Source organism: Mastomys coucha, unplaced genomic scaffold (genome assembly GCF_008632895.1).
Source record: "Mastomys coucha isolate ucsf_1 unplaced genomic scaffold, UCSF_Mcou_1 pScaffold16, whole genome shotgun sequence".
Classification (NCBI taxonomy): Eukaryota; Metazoa; Chordata; class Mammalia; order Rodentia; family Muridae; genus Mastomys; species Mastomys coucha.
This window is the reverse complement of record NW_022196898.1, coordinates 7704495-7714590: the sequence shown is the minus strand read 5'-3', so window position 1 is coordinate 7714590 and position 10096 is coordinate 7704495. Positions and strand designations below refer to the sequence as shown.

Here is a 10096-nt window from a genome sequence, read left to right as displayed (position 1 = left end):
GCACGTTGCCTTGAACAGACACGGAAATGAGCTCACAGCTTAGGAAACTTGCCCCCAGGTCGCATATTAAATTGGTGTCAATGTAGAAGTGAACACAGCCTCAAATTGGAAACGGTCCAAAAGGCTGCAAGAGAAAGATCACAACTCTTTCCAAGGCTCGAAGCGTTTGTCTCTAAGCAGTTACTGGAAGACTGGGCCAGACTTCCCCTTCATCTTTATCCTGTGAGCAAGCAGCATAGTGGATTAGTCATTTTCTCTCTTGCAGGTGACTGAGGATGTTTCTCACATCCTACTATTGGTTTCGTTGTCCCAAGGATTTCATTTGAAGGGCGGGGCACTTCTTCACTTCCCTCCACCCCAACCGGAGACTGAAGTCTGGACCAATGAAAACGTAGAACCTCATTTACTGGCACTAAGAACTGGCACTATTTAAGTAAGTGGTAGCAGGAATGGGCTGCGAGCATCGGCTTTCTCCACAAAGGGGCACACTATCATCTGATCTGTGGCACCGCTGAGCTGAAGAGAGGGAACAGGAACAGAGGAAAGCGCGCAGGACTGCTGGTGCCACTATGTGCTATGTAAAGTGTGCAAGATACATCGGATACTCTCTGGTGTGGGCTGCTGTCTTCTGCATCGTGGCTAATGCTTTGCTCTACTTTCCTAATGGGGAAACGAAGTATGCTACCGAGGACCACCTCAGCCATTTCGTGTGGTACTTTGCAGGCATTATAGGTGGAGGCCTGCTGGTAAGTCACTCAGAACTATTATCACTAAAACTTCCTCTCCTCTCCAAAGGCTGAACGCATTCTTCCCATGCGAAGTTTTCTATAATGCCCATCTGTAAAAACTGGATTCTGTCCTTGTTGCTGCCCTCTCTCTTTGAAAGCAGAATATTCCAAAGCTGTGTTAAACTTTTGCTGACCTTCTTAGATGCTGCTTTAGTAAAATCTTTTACCTTAGAGAGAAGTCTTTTTTCTCGGAAGCTTTTACTTTACAGCTTGAAAAATGGTCACTTCTCAGGGAGACTTGAGAGACTATCGAGTTTCTGAGTGCTGGAGCAACGGACAGTACTCATTTGGAGCTGAAGAGAGTTGGCTGGCTCCGAGACAACAGTTTGGGGTCTAAATTACTCTCTGTTGCTTACTTTCAGGCATCTATGACATGGGAAACCATTTAGGGAGTGAACTGGTATTTTCTAATAACTCTAAGCGATCTCCTGAGGTCGGAGTTAGAAGCAGGTTAGCGTCTCAGTCTAATGACGGAATGTGCTGGTTTATTCTCCCTCCCCTGTACAGATTGTTTTTGATTGAAGTTGAGAGGAATTTGCTTGACACAATGGGAGGTGAAGTAATTAGTTTCGATGTCAACACAAATGGAATGTAGGCACATTAGACTTTGTCCTCTTAAAATGCTAGACTTAAGAACTGCAGAGAGAAATTTTATGGAATTGTTACTGTCACAAGAGAATACTATTTTCTTCGCCAACTAAAATTAAGACATTTAAACCTAGTGGACTCCTTGTGGCATGGCATGGCAAATGTGCTTTGAACTTGGGCATCACTATTGTTCCTGTTCCCATAATCAGTGCAAATATAATGATATAAGTGAGCCTAGTCACAGTTTAACAGATATTTTCCCTCTGCTTTGCTGCTGCTTTTGGCCTTCAACTTCAAGTAGCTCATTCACTTTGAAGAGCATCATTGCTAAGTTGAAATGGCGCCTCTGTATCTTCAAAGAAACGGATCATCTATTTTTTTATAAAAGTTTTTTTTTTTTAATCTTTTCTATGTACTCCAAATGTTTCCGCCATTCTACTCAAGATTTGATCTTCTATGTTTGACTGGTGAGGGCATCGTATTTAACGACAGATTTTACATTTAACAGTGCTAAAGGCTTTCATATAAAATATGTTAAAATTTGTGGAAACATTTATAGGTTACTAATTCACATTCTGTGTACTTACCCACTATACGTGGAAACAAGCAAATGTAATACTTTTGTCTGTTCTCAGGCCTTTATATCATTCATGATATTTGGTTGACCTAATCAGCAGGCATAGATATATTTTACAGAAATGCCTGACCCCACCCATAGGAAATCAGGAAAGGCAATGACTTGATTCTCCTTGCCTTCTGAGCAGATGCTCCTGCCAGCGTTTGTGTTCATTGGGATGGAGGAAGAGGACTGCTGTGGGTGCTGTGGCTACGAAAACTACGGCAAGAGATGCTCGGTAAGTCTCCTGGTGCAGCATCCTGATGAACGTGCTTCAGTCCTGACACAGGATAGTGGCTCACCTCTTGCTTTTTCCTTTCCATAGATGCTTTCTTCTGTACTGGCTGCTCTGATTGGAATCGTGGGATCTAGCTACTGTGTCATTGTGGCATCGTTGGGTTTGGCAGAAGGACCAAAGTGTAGCGATGCCAATGGAGTATGGAACTACACCTTTGCCAACACTGAGGGACAGTATGTAATCGTTCTTTACCTAGAAACACATTCTTAACCACCACACTTAAATCTAAGTTATCTGTCTACCCACCCATCCAGTATTTCCTTACTCTAAATCATGGAGTGTGTAAGGATAGATGGGCAGTCATCAATGGGGACATTCTAACTACTATTGGATATATTCCCTGATTTTTTTACTTACAACAACCCCATGGAGATGCTCCCATAATTACTTTTCTTTTACCAATGAGAAAAAGAGGCAGGCAAGGATGAAGCGATTTGTCCAAGGTCTTATTGCTAGAAAGTACACGTGAATCTTTGAATCCAGGCTGTCTGCCTCATAGAGTTTATACTCAGATAATGTGTGCTGTAAACCCCTATGACACTCAGGTCAAATGCAGCACATTTTACTAGTTCATAGGACAGTATTATAGTATTTTTATGTATTCAAAATCTAGAACAAATTATGGTCCCACCCTATACCTGCATATTCTAAAGAATGTATAACACCCCCTCCCCCTTGATTTAAGTTACCAGGAGACAGAGCAAAGGTCATATCCACTACTCAGCTTCAGTGTAATTAAGAGAGGCCCATTGTCTGATGTTGGGATTTTCTGTTTTCAGTCAGTTATGACAAAAGAGCAGAATCAGAAAAGCTGGTGGAAACTGGCATATGTGGTGATGAATGCGTATAGATTGTCCTTTCCTGACTTGCCTTCTTAAAAAGAAAAGGTATTTTGTGTGTTCGTGTGTGCATATGTGAGTGCAGGTTCCCACGGAGCTCAGAATGAGGTGTCAGATATCCTGGGACTGGAGTTCTGGGTGGTCGTGGGTTGCCTGCTGTGGGTGCCAGGAACTGAATTAGTGTCCTGTGCTGGAGCAGCACACACGCTTAACAACTGACTACCTCCCCAGACATGAGTCAGCTTTTTCAGTTTGAATTTTGAAAGGATCATTTTTTTTTTAAGACACAGAAATGAAAACAAAAATAAAAAAATGACTAGATTGTCCTTTATATTATCAGTAATATTATTCTTCATAAATATTTTAACAAGGATGTGGAGAGAGAGATGGATATTAATATTTCCTTTATGAGATAAAATACTTGAATTAGACTTAGGTCTAATCTCAGCTCCTCACTCACTCTCTAAGAACAGGAAGACGTGAACTAATTTTCCTGTCTCTCAGTGACTTCATCTAGAGAATGGAAGTTGTCATGAGCATTAATGAGATGATGCGTGTGAAATGCTCATGTGATGGCTGACACATTGTGAGCAGTGCCAGTGTTAGCTTAGGGTGAACATGAAAGAATTGCCTCTGAAGAAAAACTAGTACTTACTGGAGTTGAAGTCTTAATGTCTCCAATTGTCATTATCTTTGCTCAGAACATAATGCGCTCATAGAAAATGATCCCAGGTACATGCAAGGTTATGTCTATTACTAAATAGATTTTAAGAGCTATTTGTACATCTTTTTCACTACTCATTTAAGCTTCTCAAAAGAAAGCCTTTCTTCTTCTAGATCATTCTTTATTTAAATCTGTTTAGGGATCTCAATAAATAGAGTTAACTAGCAGTTCCATGCCACCGATTAAATTTTCAGTAGTTAAATAGAGCCAAAGAAAATTTTGACTCTGTGTGACCTGAATAACAGCCTTTGTTTTACTGACAAGCAGAAACATGGGGCCAGAATGTCATATTTTTGTTTTGTTTTGTTTTGTTTTTAGGGGTGGAGTGGTGGTGGTAAGTTTTGTTTTAAGTCAACAAGTTGAATCTCTTACTGGCTCAATGTACTGTTCCAATGTTAGATGTTTGGTTTCAACCTGGGACAGGAAGAAGTGAGAAGAAATTGTATGAGGCCTCTTTGTGAGGTTAAGTCACTCCTTGATGTTCCCACATGATTGAATCCAACTTCACTGGGAATCCAAATACTTCTTTGTGGGGTAGCAAGGACTGACATTCTAGGGAAGAGATCCAAGGTATGCACATCTATCTATCTATCTATCTATCTATCTATCTATCTATCTATCTATCTATCTATCTATCTATCTATGCACACACACACACACACACACACACACACACACACGAAGAAATTTCTCATTTTGTGTACATACAAAGTCACATATAGCATATTAGCATGGCCTGGTTATTTTTTAACAAAGAAAGCTCAGGTTGCTATTTATCATACTGTGATTTTTAAACACACATCATGTTCCAGATACTGTGCTGGTGTCTGGGTATAAGAAAAATAGGCCTTCTCCTGTCTGCATGGAACTGAGCCTTGTAGAGTAGGTATCAGTGAAGGCCCGCTCCCCCTCAGGTATCAACAGGCCTTTTCTAGGGAAGGGGTTTTTCGTTGGGAGCCTTTCGCTTTGTTTCCCTGATCATCGATGTTCGCAGTCCATGTTCTGCTGGAGTCCATGTTCTTGCAGGACAGAATGCTCCATATGGCTCAGCTCTAGCTCAGTTTTGCACTCACACAGCAGATCAGTAATCTTAGTCTAATAACTGAATAAAATGTGTTCTTCATTGCTACAGAGCATGACATTATGAAAGTAAAAAGGCTGAACTCAAACCCCTCTACTTTCTATTGGGAATTAATTTTTTGCTTAAAAATTTTAAAAATTTATGTCAACAAATTTCACTTGAAAATAAAAACCTCTTGAGTTTTAACTTGGCAGAATTTGGATACTTTTCAAAAAAGGGAATTATTTGATACCTTAATGAAATGATAATTAATATCCTAAGGTTTAAAATGTAATGTAAAATATATTTTCCAAATAAATAATTTACTCAATATCTTGTTCATAGACAACAATTAAGCAATGATAAACCTGGGTAACAAAATACAAATATGATTTATAAGTTTACTACCCCAACCTGAATTGTTTTCAATTTTCCCATTTACTTTTAGCTCACAGCCATATGATACATAACATGGTTTTAAACATGATGCAAATATACCTTTGCTTTTCTTTCTCACAAGAAGTCATATGTCCTTTAGAGAGTATAAAAATCTCTCACGTGAGAGTTTTTTAACCACAGAATCCTAGACTAGTGTCAAAAATTGTGTTTTAATTTTATGTTTACCATTGGGATAATCTTTGGGCTAAAACCTCCATTTGTTAGAATGGTGTATCTAGCATCTATTGTGTTAATTCATTTCCGTGTTTCTGAATAAAAACCTCCAAATAATAAAAGTAAGTTATGAGATAATCTTAAACTGTAGTCATGTGCCTGAATTTCCTCTTCTATCCATAGGTACCTTCTGAATTCCTCTATGTGGTCCAAGTGCTATGAGCCCAAGCATATTGTGGAGTGGCATGTGACTCTATTTTCTATCCTCTTGGCTTTCGCTGCAATTGAATTCATCTTGTGTCTCATTCAAGTAATAAATGGAATGCTTGGAGGCATATGTAGCTATTGCTGCTCTCGACAACAGGTGAGAACTGGTGTGACTGTGTTGAGGTCTAGTCCTGTAGTGGCAATAGGGCTCCATTCTTCTCCTTAAAGGCAAAACCAGGCACAGGCAACCAACCGGAACCTATTCTCACTGTATGGGGAGGCATTTCTTACACTCAATTTCAGCTTCAGTACTGAGTCTCACAGACTGAGTCATCTTAGTTTGTAGATCGGTCTGTGGACACAGAAACACAATACCTCTTTCAAGTCAAGTACCCTGTATGTTTCACCCACCCAGCTCTGGTCATGGATAAGAGTGTCAAGATGCTTGCCTCCATGTTGCTAAGTACACATGAATAGTACCCAACACTGATTCCATAAGATATAGCACTAAATTCACTCCCCATTCACATGCCCCATTCAAGCATTGAACATGATAAGAGACTTCGATTCTTCAGTTATCTTATGCCCAAGCCTTTCCTTGTAACTTTGGTGCTGTACTTCCTGTCCCGTTTGATTCCCTGTAATTCTTTCCTAATAAGGAATAACAAAAATGCCTTACCCTTATGCAGTAAGCATGGAATACAATTATTAGCCTTTGAATGTCCTCGTGAAAGAAACCCTATGTGAAAGAAAACCAGGAAGCTCTCATTTCCTGTGGCTAGGACTTAGGAATGAAATATCCATGTGTTTGTAACAGAAAAAGTTATTTTTTTCTGTTCTATTGAAATTACTTTTTCTGTGTCTCCCTAAATCATATATTATTGAACAGATGGGAAGTTAAAATCCAGCCCAGTTTGGGAAGTTGCTGTTTTATGTCTTATTATTTAAAACAAGATGAAGTAAACTTAATTCGCTTATATTTTCCATTTCATTCCTTTTTATCTCCTAATTCAATGTCTTTTAACTTTCCTTGAAAATAAGGCAAATGAAAACTAAAACAAAACAACCCGCCCAAATCCAAAAAAAAAAAAAAAAAAAAAAAAAAAAAAAAAAAAAAAAAAAAAAAAAAGAAAAGAAAAGAAAAGAAAAAGAAAAACCAACCAACCAACCAAACAAAACAAATAAAACTTAGTAGAAACTAAAAGTCAGTGCTACTGGGAAACCCTTTGCTATAAATATATGGGAAATTTTTATTCACTTTGAGAGGAAGTTAGAATTTATTTCTAGCTTTATCTATCAGCCAAATCCACAAGATTAAGAATTTCTTTGGGATCCTGCCAAATTTCCAGGAAAACAGCCTAGTGGGAAAACTTTAGTATGACATTTTTTTTTTAAGGCAGTTGAGGGGAAGGAGAACAGAACAAGACCTTTGAATTGGACTCCTAAATGTAAACCTATGCTGTCCCTTGAAACTCAGAGGAAGCAGAGAGTAAACTCAGCTGCTGCTGGACTTTGGTGCTGGGGCTTTTGGGGCACAGGCATAAGGAGTTGGTGGACAAAATTGGTTCTGTGTTTCCTGAGGAGAGATAAGTCCCTGAACTGGAGGCAAGCAAGTGGGCTGTCGTCAGAGTCACCATAGAAAGTGCTTCTGCTTAACATTTGGAAAGATCTGTCACCTTTGTTTGTAAGACAAAAGGTGCTCTTCCAGGACAGGGGATTTAGTACTCCCTAGTCCTAACTTGGTAGCATTTGATCTGAAAGGTTAACTAGGGTCAGTAACCCCACACCAGTGGGAAATTCCCACAGCATTATTTTAAATTACTCCCCCAAAGTAGAGACCCAACACAAACACACCACAAGCCAATTCTGTGTCAGTATCCTGAAGTTTCCATGGACACTTCTATAAATTTTCCTGGGGAAGTAAAGGGGGTCTGGTTTGTTTAGGAAACATTTTGTGAGCTTTGTCTGATCCCTAATGGTGTGGCTAGCCTAGTTTTGATTAAAAAAAAAATTCTATGTTATGTTTGCTTTGAATAAGACTGTGCATAGTGTGTTGATGCTGGTAATATGCTAATGCAAATTTTGTTTTCTTTACAGCAATATAACTGCTAAAAAAGAACACAAGACAGAACTGCGTGCTTCCTGTATTTCACTGTAATTTGTGTATTTTACCTGTGTCGTGAGACTTGGCACCTTGTGTCATACCCCACCCTTTCTGCTTTTATAAGGAAATGTGCTGACATAATGCTATGATGTCAGTATTTACATTCATAAAACAAACTTTGTTTTGAAGAACGAGGCAGCAAACTGCACTCTCTCAGAAGGGACTTTACAGACTTAATGACTGTTCTCAGCATAGTTGAGATAAACTCTTCAATGTTTGAGATAAAAATCATAGCTAACTATTGTGCATATGTGCATTTTTTTTTTTAATAAAAGATCTCTGGTTTCCTTTTTAAGACCAAGAAGGAGAAAAAAAAAACCCTGAAAAGATATATTTACCTGTTTATATGCTGTTTCCCATTTGTATGTGAATGAGTCTCTAAGAAACCCTCTGAAGTGAAAGAAAAGCATTTGCCTGAAATGGGAAATCACATTGAGAAAGGTCTAACCCAAGTATGGGAGAGGAACTACGGAAAACTGACAGTGGCGGTGGACACTACTCGAGGCTGAAGTTCTCTAGCATGTAGAAAGCTTTTCACCTTTCAAAGACAAAGACTGTTTCTGTAAAGAGGACGGTCAGGATAGTTAGACAAGAAGGAAAATGAGAAATGGAAAAAAAAGCAGTTGATCGCCATGGTGGGAAAAAAGGGAGAGGTAGGGCAGGGTCAGCTCCCTAGGGTAAGCTCACGAGGGAAAGCTCCCCGAACTTGTATAAGTTAACTATTCACTACCATTCAACTGTGGTGTTAGCTTTATGTCTGCAGTGACACCCTCCCTCATCAGGCAATCTATCGGAGTCATGTCGAGAGGACTTCTTTCTAACGCTTAGGAAGATCTATTACCTTTTCTGGAAGACAAAAGACTTTTTCAGAGTGCAGGCTTTTGGGTCTGGAGATTTGGTTTCTAACTTCATAGAATTTGATTTGAAAGGTTACACACAGTGAATACGCCCAGTAGGACAAGTCAATGGCATTGTCCACAGGTTCCGTCTTTCCATTCCTGTTTGTGGTCTGTGGTCTATAGGTTGGCATCTATGCCAAGGCCTTGCTTTCCGCCTGGCTCCTCTCTCCTGCTTTCCTTGCCTCATCCCCTCTTCTGCATTTTCTACCAACAGATAACTATGGCTATGCTATCCCTCGAGGCTATCAAATCAGCTAGATATCTTTCTTTCTGCTGGGTGCTCCAGTAATCAAAGTCCTGGGTAAGGTAGCATGTTTTTCTCTTTTAGTGCACAAATTACACCTTGTCATTTATTTATTTATTAATGTAAGTGATCCCTTAATTCACTGCTTGGCAGGATTACTTAGAGGGGGATAGACCTATGTATTTGCTCACCGGTTCAGAGCTTTCAGTCTGGGTTCACAGGCTGCACAGATCATAGGCCTGTGGGGAACATCATGGGGGTAGGAATGTGTGGAGGAGGACACAGATCACTTCATGGGAGATAGGAAGCAGGCAGAGCAAGGGGACCAGATGTAACCTTCAGATGCATGTCCTCCAACAACCCACTTCCTCCAACTAGGTCCCACTTCTAAAGTTCCTACTATCTCCTAAAACCATTAAAGGACCAACGGTTAAGCAAACACAATCAGAAAATAATGATTGGGATTTTATAGAGAGGGCTTGGCTTTGGTTGTTCACTGTTCTGGGTAACAGACAAGAGAGATAATAAAGAGTTTTGCTTGCTATTCGACAAGTGCACTCTTTCTTTAGGCAAGGCACCTGCTGTGCTGCCTGACCCGAAGTTCTAACATCTTTGTGCTATGATCCATCTGGTAAAATAGTGAAACCTGTAGACTTTTTCTAACAAGCACATAAAATAAAATACATAGACATAAAAAGTAAATCAATGCATTGGAATATTTTACCAAGAAAATTAGACGTGGGGCTAGAGAGGTGGCTCAGTGGTGAAGAGCATTGATTGCTTTTCCAGAGGACCTAGTTTTGAGTTCCAGCACTCACACTGCTGTTTACAACCGTCTGTAACTCCAGTGTCAGTGGCTCCAACTCCCTCTTCTGTCTCCACAGGCATTGCCTACATGTGGTACACAGGCATACATGCAGGTAAAACATTCATCCACATAAATAAAATAAAATAAATAAGTCAAAATTATATAGTAGTTGTTTTGTTGCTTCACATCTGAAGACAAGCAGACAACTGCCCATCTGTCCTAGCTGCAACCTTGTGAGTTAAGCAATTT

The 10096-nt window shown here is 39.6% G+C and overlaps 1 protein-coding gene across 1 annotated transcript; it reads left to right on the top strand.

The window, feature by feature from the left end:
* The first annotated feature begins 267 nt into the window (after positions 1–267).
* On the top strand, positions 268–9588 carry Tm4sf1 (transmembrane 4 L six family member 1). The gene is made up of 5 exons (XM_031373887.1): positions 268–746; positions 2141–2230; positions 2318–2463; positions 5709–5889; positions 7830–9588. Exons 1-5 carry the CDS (start codon positions 570–572, stop codon positions 7842–7844), a joined length of 609 nt encoding a protein of 202 aa, XP_031229747.1. The 5' UTR covers positions 268–569; the 3' UTR covers positions 7845–9588.
* The last annotated feature ends 508 nt before the right edge of the window (positions 9589–10096 follow it).

What these genes read in the sequence shown, in the direction of transcription:
- Tm4sf1 (XM_031373887.1), top strand. Translation starts at nt 570, where the DNA reads ATGTGCTATGTAAAGTGTGCAAGATACATCGGATACTCTCTGGTGTGG. An exon ending in TTATAGGTGGAGGCCTGCTG is followed by an intron (nt 747 to 2,140) that starts GTAAGTCACTCA and finishes CCTTCTGAGCAG; the next exon opens with ATGCTCCTGCCAGCGTTTGT. An exon ending in TTTGCCAACACTGAGGGACA is followed by an intron (nt 2,464 to 5,708) that starts GTATGTAATCGT and finishes TTCTATCCATAG; the next exon opens with GTACCTTCTGAATTCCTCTA.